The following is a 12,276-nucleotide window of genomic DNA, read 5'->3' as shown; positions in this document are numbered from 1 at the left end:
AAAATCTCATGATGGAAACCTCTGGGAGCTTCTGTTCTAACAGTGTTACTGAGGGTACCAAAAAACATCATACTTAACACTCTGGATAAATCTTCACACCATAAGCATCTGATTCCCAAAATCTTACCTGTTCTGATGAGGATTTAAGGTAACTAAGATCTGGAGAAAGCTTTGTGCTGTAACCATTGTTAAGCACGTCTTTCCTGTGAGAGCTCAGCGATCTCAGTGAGCTGCCCTTGCTCCAGACAGCTCTTAGTTCCAAAACTACAGATAAAGCATTAAAGCTGTCTCCAGAGTGCTCGGGATACTCGCATTATCAACAGAATATCTGGGATAGATTTCACACTATTCTGGAAAGATCCACTCAGAGCGCCCCTTACCTGTGAGATTTCCAGACAGGGCAACTTGCCCACCTGCGCCCCAGTAAAGCCGTACACAGAGTTGGCACTGATCTTTAATGCCAACTGTCGCCCATCCAGCACTTTCTGCTTGAAAGGATCAGTCTCCTTCTTTAGCTCTGTCTTCGCCCTAAGAGGGAAAGATTAATCATCAGACACACCAGGGATGGTGAATGCATCAATGAGACCATGCATAAAAAACTGGGGGGAAGGAGGTGTGGCCAAGGCTACCCTTATTCCATCTAAAGTTGGGGCACCTACGGGCTATGAAGAATAAGAAACTCTGGGCAGACAAAAAGGAGAGGTGCAGCAGGTGCACTTCAGATATCAGGCTTCCCATTTGTTTCGAAATGCCAAAACACGTGGTGTGTCATACCTTTGTTAGCCTCTTGCCTTTGGCCAGAGGCTGCTGTAAGCACTTACTTCTTACGGGCAGCAAGCAGGTTCTCCAGGATCTCTGGCAGCAAGCCCTTCCGCACAGATGCCTTCACAAACTGGTCACCCGTCGGGGTTTTAATGAAGTCATCAGGACCCAGGCTGGAAAACGAAGGTGTGCAATTAGACAGTAAAGAAGGCAACACTTATGAGGTCAGACAAATGCCTTCCTATCATGCTTGCCTAGCCAGAGTGGAGTGTGAAATAATTAACAAACATGGTACAGATTTTCATTCCAAACAGTTGTTTGATCTACCTTTCAAGTTAGTCACTCTCTCACAATTCTATGCTTGCCTCTCTTAGGACATGGATGTCTGGACTGGATCCAGAGCTACAGTCAGAAATATCCCATGGATAAGAGTGTTTAAGATACAGGCTGGTACACACACAGTGAATCCTGCGTCTTATCCTCCGAGCTATTTAAATTACGACCCTGGAATGTAATAGCACAAACGTAATCTAATATAGTCCCATTTGAAATACTGCTCTGTGCAGACAAAAAGACCATGCATAAGGAGCCAAGCAATATGATAGAGTCTAGAATATCGCTTGGTGTTTTGGAGGTAAAAATATATTTTCGAAGTGCTGCAACTTTCCCAATAAATGTAAAATTGCTTAGGTTGATACCCCTAATTTCAAGCAGTAGTTCAGTGGGGTCCATAGAAGTCAAAAGGTAAAGAATCTCTGCTTCATTGCTTCCTGATGAGTTCCATTTTCAGGAGGGCAGTAAGTGTATGAGTGGTTCATGCAGGCGTATCTGTTTGTGTGGATCTGTTTGGGTTGTAAGCAAAGCAACAAAAACAGTGGGTTGGAAAAGCTTTGTTTATGAACGTTAGCATTTAATCTCAGGAAGAGAACAGTAAACGTTTAAGTATCGCAGAACTATATTGTTTTGCATGTAGGGACAGTGTTACCATTTGGGTTATGAGTGAGAGTACACGACCAAACCACCCATGGCTGCTTAAATAATCCCCATTCAGACCATCCCAGGATCAGAGTGCGCTACAGGAAAAGAAAATAAAGTACAAGTTTCATTCTGGAGCATTCTGGGTAGCTGTGTAAGCACAGAGTTTCCTGTTTTCAGTTTTTATTTGTCGTGAATTCTAGAGAAGGTTCTTAGTATTCTTCTGCGTTTTCAAAACTTGTAAAAATCAGTGTTTAAACACTTTTCTCTACGTAAATTGAAAATCACAATCCAGTGCTTATAAACATTGTTTCTTTTATTTCCTTCCCACATTCATTCCTATTGCTAATTCTTCTTTCCTGTTACTCACCCCTTTCTTCTACTCCTTCCTTGAATTTGCTCTTGCTTGTAACTTCTCATTACTTTTTTCATCTACCTGTCTGTCCTATCCTGCAACAATTAAAGCCCTCTCACAGCAGTGCAGTGCTGCCCCCTGTCAAGGACATGCATTGGTATATGTTTGCACTTCCATACAATGTTATTGCAGCAGATAAAAAGTTAACAGTCAGTATTTAATGCAAGACGCTGCTACTCCTTTTGTTGGTAATATGCCAATGATGGGCTGATTAGTGCAGCACTGAAGGTGAAATAGTAAATATAGGAAGACCACGAAGGCAATGTCTGTGTCCTATACCCAATATTTTCCATCTCTTTTGTTGTTCATTTTAAATGAATGAGCACAACTCGATACGTTGTCATTAAATGCAGTCAAACTGGTTTGTTCTGATAGTGGTTCTGTGTATCAAGTCTGGTTCCAGCACCACAGGTTGCAAACTTCATTTTGACTTTGGGGGGAATGGGGATAAGAGTTGAACGCACCGATCCTGGACTGGATCATGAATAGGCGCTGCACCTGTGCAGAGGCTCTGAAAGGGTACGCTCTAGTTTTTGCTGGAATGTCAGGAGGACATTGGTTCCATTGGAATCTCTAGGCAGACAACTTTATTGCCACAGCTGGCTCAGTGATGGAGGATGACATCATGATGGTGAGACGTGACTAAAATGAGACCCTTCTGAAAATACAGGGAGTGCAGAATTATTAGGCAAATGAGTATTTTGACCACATCATCCTCTTTATGCATGTTGTCTTACTCCAAGCTGTATAGGCTCGAAAGCCTACTACCAATTAAGCATATTAGGTGATGTGCATCTCTGTAATGAGAAGGGGTGTGGTCTAATGACATCAACACCCTATATCAGGTGTGCATAATTATTAGGCAACTTCCTTTCCTTTGGCAAAATGGGTCAAAAGAAGGACTTGACAGGCTCAGAAAAGTCAAAAATAGTGAGATATCTTGCAGAGGGATGCAGCACTCTTAAAATTGCAAAGCTTCTGAAGCGTGATCATCGAACAATCAAGCGTTTCATTCAAAATAGTCAACAGGGTCGCAAGAAGCGTGTGGAAAAACCAAGGCGCAAAATAACTGCCCATGAACTGAGAAAAGTAAAGCGTGCAGCTGCCACGATGCCACTTGCCACCAGTTTGGCCATATTTCAGAGCTGCAACATCACTGGAGTGCCCAAAAGCACAAGGTGTGCAATACTCAGAGACATGGCCAAGGTAAGAAAGGCTGAAAGACGACCACCACTGAACAAGACACACAAGACTGGGCCAAGAAATATCTCAAGACTGATTTTTCTAAGGTTTTATGGACTGATGAAATGAGAGTGAGTCTTGATGGGCCAGATGGATGGGCCCGTGGCTGGATTGGTAAAGGGCAGAGAGCTCCAGTCCGACTCAGACGCCAGCAAGGTGGAGGTGGAGTACTGGTTTGGGCTGGTATCATCAAAGATGAGCTTGTGGGGCCTTTTCAGGTTGAGGATGGAGTCAAGCTCAACTCCCAGTCCTACTGCCAGTTCCTGGAAGACACCTTCTTCAAGCAGTGGTACAGGAAGAAGTCTGCATCCTTCAAGAAAAACATGGTTTTCATGCAGGACAATGCTCCATCACACGCGTCCAAGTACTCCACAGCGTGGCTGGCAAGAAAGGGTATAAAAGAAGGAAATCTAATGACATGGCCTCCTTGTTCACCTGATCTGAACCCCATTGAGAACCTGTGGTCCATCATCAAATGTGAGATTTACAAGGAGGGAAAACAGTACACCTCTCTGAACAGTGTCTGGGAGGCTGTGGTTGCTGCTGCACGCAATGTTGATGGTGAACAGATCAAAACACTGACAGAATCCATGGATGGCAGGCTTTTGAGTGTCCTTGCAAAGAAAGGTGGCTATATTGGTCACTGATTTGTTTTTGTTTTGTTTTTGAATGTCAGAAATGTATATTTGTGAATGTTGAGATGTTATATTGGTTTCACTGGTAATAATAAATAATTGAAATGGGTATATATTTTTTTTTGTTAAGTTGCCTAATAATTATGCACAGTAATAGTCACCTGCACACACAGATATCCCCCTAACATAGCTAAAACTAAAAAAAAACTAAAAACTACTTCCAAAAATATTCAGCTTTGATATTAATGAGTTTTTTGGGTTCATTGAGAACATGGTTGTTGTTCAATAATAAAATTAATCCTCAAAAATACAACTTGCCTAATAATTCTGCACTCCCTGTACTTCTGCAAATCTAGTTACTACTACATAGCAGTGTTCAGACAACAGGGGGCTGATGCCAGATGAACAAGTTACTTACCATTGATAGCTATCTTTCTGGTGGCTACTCTAGCTAACCGCAAGCAATCTGCAGTAAGAAGTATCCATCAGAAGAGGTGAACCAATCTCACAGAACAGCAGGGAGGTGAGGATGAAGTAGGTCCCTGGGTTACTTAGCACTGGGATACACATGGTTCAGAGAGGGGGAATCCATCATAGAACAGTGCTTTAAGACGAAGGCTGCATCTAAAATGTTTTAACACCAGTAGGCGCAGGTAGGCTAAGTGCAGCAAAATTCTGAGTTGTACAGTTTTCTGTGAAATGCAAATACTCACTCTGGTGGAGTTTTATGGGTTAATATTGCTTTTAACTCAAAACCAGAACCATGAGCATATGTGAATGTCTGTCTCTGTGTCCAGAGCTGGCTATTCTGTCTCTTTTCTTCACTGTGATGAAGTGCTTTCTCATGTACAGCAGCTTTTCCCCTTGGACTAACAAAGGATAGCACTTGTTTTGTCCTCTGTCTCAAAAACAGAAAAAAAACAATAAGCATGCCTAGGCAAGGTCTCAAGAATGAGGCTGACTCATCTCGACTTCTCTTCAGTTATAAAAGATGCAGGTGGGAAGGCAGAGCATCCTTCCTTAACTGCTTACAGATTAGGAATTCTTGAACAGGGCCATCTTAAGTCACATACCAAGAGGGCTATGCACATGTGAAAGAGTATCTGGTGGCTGAAATGTTTGCCCTGGCATCTTGTAATTAAGTTACATATGCCTAGTGCAGTGAGCACCTACCTGCACTTAGGGCACCAATTATCTGCAACTAGGGGAACAGGAGAGGTAAGAGTTTGACCATAGAGCCATGAGCTTCCACAGGTTACAGGCATATCTAGAAGCAAGTCGGTATTAAATAAGCATTGTGTTAAGACAGTGGTTTTCAAACTTTTTAATGCTGCGCCCACCAAGAGGGTGTGGGGGATTCATTGGGTTCCCCCTCAGAATTTTCCACAATTATTATATTAAGTTGCCAACGTTTAATTATGTCTAGACTCTTCTGCTTTAAACATAGCAGTGCCACCTGCATAATGCTTCTTTTGGCCAGCATTATGCAGACGGCAGTAATATGTTTAGCATAGCCCCCCTGGGATCACTTGAGGCCCCAGATGGGGGCGCCAGGGGGCCCACCGCCTGTTTAAAGAGCCCTGTGCTAGGAGGTTAAGTGATAGTGACAGGCCTGGAAATTTTTAATACCAGCATCATATTGCAGATAGCAGAGCAAGTGAAACAAGCAGGTTCCGCTCTCTCCATGTAGATTTGGTGAAGGAGTGGGCGAAGTGGGGAACTACACCGCCCACCCCCCACAAAGTCAGAGAACTTTGCAATCACTTTCACAAAACCATTCCCTGCAGCTGGGAGTGTGCTGCCCGACATCAATGAAACATCAGCCTGCAGGGAAGTGTGTTTCCTCAATGTCATCCAAGGGGACCTTGAGGCGACCACAGTAGTAGCAGAGAAACACAATAGCTTCTTGGCAGCAGTACCCCTTACATTAACTATTACAAACAGCGTTTGGACAGTCGGCAGGGCACTCTCAACTCCGAGCAACAGATGGAATGCTCCCAATGCATCACTGAACCTCCTTTTCTCATTCTTTTGGACTTTGCCACCTCTCCAGTTTGAAAGCTGGCAACATTTATCGAGATTCACAAAGGTGAGAAGTCTAGAATGCCACAACTTCGGGGGACAAATTAATGATTTCATTGCACTAGTTTCTTCATGGAATTCTTTGGGCTAATGGACTACTTAACTTGTACTAGAGTGACATTTTACGTGGACAATACCTAAATTCCTCTAAGCGCAAGAACCAAATACGGCAATGCAGAGTTCTGTGCATCAAACCTTGTGAAAAGAGCCCAAAGTGAGCACTAAACAGGCAGTGTTCTTAGTCTGATAGGCATTACCTGATGCCACAGGATACCACAATTTTTTGCACTTCAACATTTTGCAATCAACAATATTTTCTGTGGCATTTATTGGAATATGTCTTACCTAACATACCAATGTGCAAGTCAGTAACCCTGTCACGAAATCCCCTTTGTTCTCTCCTCTGAGATCTTCACTTGAAAAGTCTGCCTACCCCATTTCAGAATAACAGACTCCCACAGCTACCAGGAGACGTTCTCCCTTACTTCACAAAGCACTCCTTTACTGTGTGTCTAGATATGTGCTATTAAAACCTACATACATAGAAACACTCATAGTTTAATATACTTTTAAAGCATAAATACCCGAAAACACTTCATGGTGCATCGAACAGTCAGCAGAAAAGAAAGGCACTTTCACAAGAGCACTGTTTAATATGTTTTCTTATGTGTTTGAAGAATTTCTCCTTGGACAGCTACCATAATTTTAACCACAGTAATTTCTATTTACCACCGCTTACTCCTGTGCCTAAATGCAGAAACTTTACCAGCGAAGACTCATTTTACCCTTCACCCACATTTCTTAGGTTTTTAACATTTTAGTTCAGCACCACCATGAACAGAGAAGAGTTTAAAGGACTTACATAGAGCTACAACTGTAGTTGAGACACTTACCCCAGCTTCTCAACTGCGCCCGATTGCAGCAGAGTGGTGTAGCACAGGTTGTGAGCCATCATGATTGACGGGTACAGAGAGGAGAAATCTAGTGTGGCGATGGGGACATCATAATACCTGTCAAAACAAGTGTTATTAGCCTTTTATCTGGCAAGATAAAGGAAGGAGCAGACTAGAAGACAGTGCAATGCCAGTAAGTACATATGCACAAAGGAGATACCAAAGAGAAGTCATCAATCAACCACGAGGAAAATTAAAACAGGATTTCATAAAATGAGCCAAACATTTGGAAGCCTCAGGAGCTGCAAGTCCAGTAATGGAGTCTTGGGGCACTGGGAAAACATAAATGGGCTCCCCGAAGGCATATGGAAACATGCAGAATGCCCCCAGACAGAGCATAGTACCAGATGTCCCCCAAGACCAAGATGGCTTCTGCTTGACAGGAATACATGTGAGACCCAATAGGGCTTTTGGAAAGGCAGAGGTAATCCTCAAACAGCAGGAAGACAATAACTGCACCCAACCGTAGACAGCAGAAAAGCCCAACCATGACCTCAAGTAACTGGGTAACTAAAGGAGGATCCGTCGGCTCCATGGGAGGATTTCAGTCTGCCTCACCCCCTTCCCTCCAGTGCCCACACCAATGTCAGGAGGGTCCTGCACATTGCACTGAAGTCCAGTATTGGTGGAAAATTAAAAACCATATGCGCAGCACCACACTGGTGGGGTACCTGGCATTGAACCTGCAGAGATGACAAGTGCAATCCTCACCCTTTCACAGGCTCGATGACCGTAGCCCCAGTGTAATCTTCACCACTTTGGGGCTTAATTACCGGCATCACTAGGTCCTGTTTCACTGCCTGCAAGCACAGAAAGAGAACAGTGACATCAATTTCCTCATCCTGCTTGATGGAGAATTAGCCAATGCGTGGCTTCTTATGTACCCGAACTCATCAGATCCGCATCCCACAGTCCCTCATCAGTCCTCTGCAACCCGAACTCATCAGATCCGCATCCCACGGTCCCTCATCAGTCCTCTGCAACCCTAGCGCCAATAAACACTGGGTTCTGTCATCTATGTCCATCTGCTTCATTCTGGCCCTTATCCTGATCATTTCTCCTCCATTACCCTACCTGTTTACCAATCCCATCTATCTTCCCTCAGTTCCAGACACTCGCTCAGCACCCCCTCTTCCATCCAGGAACCACCGTCAGCACACACCTGGTCCTTTGCTGACCCCCCATCCACTAATTTTCCACTAACATCCTCTTAATTCCTCCTTTGGTAGCTCCCTAAGTTGCTTCCCCTTTAAAACTCACCTAATTTTAGCCCATGCTCACTCCTAACTCATTTCTACCTTTCATCACCTATGTCCCTGGATGTCCTGTCCAGGAACTTTGCTATGTTGGCACCTCTCCTTTGTCCTCGTTCTTCTCGCATACGCACCTGTCTCAACAGCTGCGACACCACCTTGATTTGCTGCCCCCTGGACAGCAGGTAGTTGAGAGGGACTCCAGTCACACGGGCCATCTCCATGTAGTTAATGACACACATGAGCTTCTCCAGCAGTCGCAAGGGAAGATAGGCGTCCTTGAGGCAGTACACGGCCAGCCGCCGGCGCGTCTGCTCATTGCCATTCTGCAAGGAGCCAAGCAAACCACAGTCAAGGAGGTAAGAGAAGCTGAAAATGCAGTCAACGCATCATGACAAAGAACCTGAAAACTCCTGTCATTGACGCTCTTTTCAGATATAATTATGGCCTTCCAAATGCCTGACAACACATCCTCATGGAGTATGCTGCAACCACTGCACTGTCATCTCGCTGAAGACCATCCCAATATAGCCAAGGCTTTCCATGCACCCTTCGTGTAATTGTGCCTCTTTACAATTCAACCAGTGACTTTACAACACCTGACAAGACCCCTCCGTCTACATAATTAAAGCAAAAATATCAAAGTTCCTGCTAGCAACAAAACTTACCCTTGCCTGTAGCCCATACAAAGGCCTGCTGATGCCTCTTAATACAAATCAGGCCACCAAATCCTCTGGTAGTGCAGTTTCATAGCTATGTGCCAGCGCTCAACAAATCGAGCAGCATAAACACAGTGCCAGCAAATGCTTTTACAGCCGTGCCCCTCCAGAAGAACTAATGCCCACAAACCCCTAGGCAGTACCTTTTAATTACAGCAGAAACAAACTCTGACACCCTAATAGCTCAAAAGGATACTGCATATTGTGAGTGTGTATAAGAGGTAAAGGATAGGGATTGTCCAGCTACATTAGGGGAAAGGAAGCGCCAATGGAAAAGGGTTCACAGACCCACGATGCCAATAAGTATTAGAATTTAATTTATTGGTGTTTTTATACACTAAAACAATTCCCTGGCACCTAGGATCAGGTCACTTTACAGTGACAGGTATAGCAAGCAGTTGATTTATAAACTTTTTTCAGAAAGCATTGTAGGCAAGTAAAAAAAAGAGTTTGGGATTGTAGGAAGCTGGCTCTTTATGAAATATACCATGCATAGTGTCCAGGAGTCCCCTTACCAGTGGACAGGGGCTGCTCTAGCAAGGTGCTCTGTTAGTGTGGTCGGGAGCCTTAGGCTTATCAGAGATAAGTGTTAGACATTTACCATAGGCACACAGTCAATAAATGAGACATGTCTCAATAAGCAGATCCACACCAATTTACAAAAATAACAAGCATCTTTATATATGTTTAGGCACCAGAATCAATACAATCAGGTAAGTATGTTTTGCAATAGAAATTATTACAGTTTTGAAAAGACAAGAGTGCAATTTTCTGAAGCTGCAATGCTATTCTACGGTGGAAAATCAAATACGGCAAACTGGTACTCAACAGTGACTTACTTACAGGACCCATCTTCCAGACTTAAGGTGAGTATGGAGCAGGGTTCTAGGCCACATCAATAGGTCACCTTGGACGGCATTGTGGCAACCGGGTGCAGAGGTGTAGCTCAGCGTTGGGTGCCCCGTTGAACATAATGGAGATCGGTCTAGTCAGAAAGGCACTGCTGGCAGAGATGGGTGTCCAATCATGGTGAACCAACAAGAGTTCAAATCTTGAGATGCTTGGGGACACCTTCTGTCGTCTTCTGCAAGGGCCAGGACGTCCAAGTGCAGGGGTTTCCTTAGGCGTCAGGCATCTCTCACCAGAGCGGTCCCTGTATAGGGGGCTTGCAGAAAGAGGCTGCAAGGGTGGACTGGGGGTCCAGTCTGACCAAGCCAGCAAGTGTGCTCCGGTCTCACAAGGCTGGGAGATGTGGGGACACCCTTGGGTCTCTTCTCCTCGGTCGTGTACGGTACAGTGCAAAGGTATCCTGATGCATGGTGTTCTTGTCTCCAGCTCACTTGCGGTAGAGGGGGGCCTGCACAAAGAGGCTGCAGGCGTCGTTGGGAAATCCACAGCTGGTGATGCCAAGGTGGACATTGCCTCTGGAGGATGGGAGGATGATGCTGGCATCATTGGCTCACCTTGACTCGGGCTAGGGGGCACGGGTGCAGTGGTGCTTTCTGGTGTCTGGTTTTGGCAAAGTCTGGAGTCGTCTCTGTTCTTGTGGGTGCCTGCAGGATACAGGGAAGTAGCTCCACTACTCCACGGGAGTTCTGGGTGTCTTCCCAGACTTTTGGAAGTTTCAGAAGCTGGAGGACAAGGCGTCTTTTTCGCAATTGTCAAAGTCAGCAGGCAGGCTGGTGCAGTCAGTCACCGGTCTTCAGGTCTTGCCTTTTGCATCTCTGGAGTGTCATCCTTCTTCCTCGGGTCAGCAGGATCTGCCAGGGGCGCCCTTAAATACTCAATTTAGGGACATTTAGGGGAGCATAGGGTAGTAGACAATAGGTTACTTACCCCTGGGGTCACTATACCCCTTATACGACCACTTCCTGTGGGAAGTGGGCATAACCCTGTCCCACAGTTCCGAGTTTTGCTATCTCCAAGATGGCAGACTTTCAAAATTTGTGTCCACATCAGGCAGCTCACCCTTGGGGTTGAAATTGACCTGAGAGCGGATACGCCTTCTTGACTAATTTTCCCACCTGTCCAAGTGCCAAATGGGCCCTGGGGCACGATGGGCAGCATCTCCCTTCTGAGGGAAGCCAGATATGCACACCAAGGGCGGTGGGATTCTTTGAAATCCCCCTGCCTTTGAATGCAGATCTGCAGGTTATCCTGTTGGGAGGGGTGTGCTAACACGCCTGCCAGAGAACCCTTTGTTAATGTCCACCCGAGATCAAAGGCTCTCACCCTTGGGAGTCAGACGCTGGTCTGTTGGTGGCAGGCTAGTTAGAACTAGTCAGCCAGTACACGGGTAAATGGTAGGTTTTTCAGGGGCACCTCTAAGGTGCCCTCTGGGTGCATATATTAATAAATCAATCACTGGCACCAGTGAGGGTTTATTAACATGAGATGCTGGATATCAAACATTACTATTTTCAGTGAAGCCATCATGTAGCTGGGCAACTCATATTGACCAGTGTCCAGCACCTTTACTTAAAATGGCTTCCATTTTCACTCACTATGTCTAAGAATCGACAAAGACATGGCAGGGGCATTTCTGCTCTTGCAGATATGCCCGCACATATAATATAAGTCACCCTGCCTTGGGCTGTAAGGCCTGCTGTAGGGGTGACTTAGATATATTGCAGGTAGTGTTAGGGGACATGGCACACAGGTGGTGTGCTAAGTCGTGTTTTCACTTTTAGCGGCACCAAGATACACAGTCTGCAATGGCAGTTGGCATGTGCTAATTGAGTGGTCACTGAGGGTGGCACAATACATGCTGCAGTCCTTGGGGACCCTCTTTAGTACCCATGCCATAGGTACCAGAGGTACCATTTACTAGGGACTTACAGGGGTACTTAAGGTATTGTCAAATGGGGACAATTATGCAGTTTTAGGGAAAGAGATCCAGCACTGGGGACCTTGTTAGCAGGAACCCAGTGCACTTTCAGTCAAAACTGCATCAGGTACCAGGCAAAAAGTGGGTGCGACCATGTTAACAAGGGGCACTTTCCTCCACCCACTTCCGCCCAAAACAAAAGAGAATGAGACTAACATTTCCCATGAAAGTCTTCATCATGTAAGTGGAAAAACCTGGAAAGGCCATCTGCATTGGCGTGGTCAGTCCCAGGTCTGTGTTCCACTGTAAAGTCCATTCCCTGTAGGGAGATGGACCACCTCAGCAGTTTGGGGTTTCCACCTTTCATTTGCATCAGCCACCTGAGAGGCCTGTGGTCAATTTGAACAAGGAAG

The 12,276-nt window shown here is 45.2% G+C and overlaps 1 protein-coding gene across 2 annotated transcripts in view; it reads right to left on the bottom strand.

The window, feature by feature from the left end:
- Positions 1-12,276, bottom strand: part of POLD1 (DNA polymerase delta 1, catalytic subunit) — a 336,382-nt gene that overhangs the window by 253,752 nt on the left and 70,354 nt on the right. For both annotated transcript variants that reach the window (XM_069200918.1, XM_069200920.1), the window contains exons 13-17: positions 8,452-8,643; positions 7,776-7,864; positions 7,005-7,121; positions 822-935; positions 381-528 (exon numbers count right to left, since the gene is read on the bottom strand). In XM_069200918.1, coding sequence (XP_069057019.1) covers positions 381-528; positions 822-935; positions 7,005-7,121; positions 7,776-7,864; positions 8,452-8,643 — 660 coding nt within the window. The remainder of the gene's footprint in view (positions 1-380; positions 529-821; positions 936-7,004; positions 7,122-7,775; positions 7,865-8,451; positions 8,644-12,276) is intronic.

Source organism: Pleurodeles waltl, chromosome 7 (assembly GCF_031143425.1).
Source record: "Pleurodeles waltl isolate 20211129_DDA chromosome 7, aPleWal1.hap1.20221129, whole genome shotgun sequence".
Taxonomy (NCBI): Eukaryota; Metazoa; Chordata; class Amphibia; order Caudata; family Salamandridae; genus Pleurodeles; species Pleurodeles waltl.
This window is presented reverse-complemented; position numbering and strand designations above follow the sequence as displayed.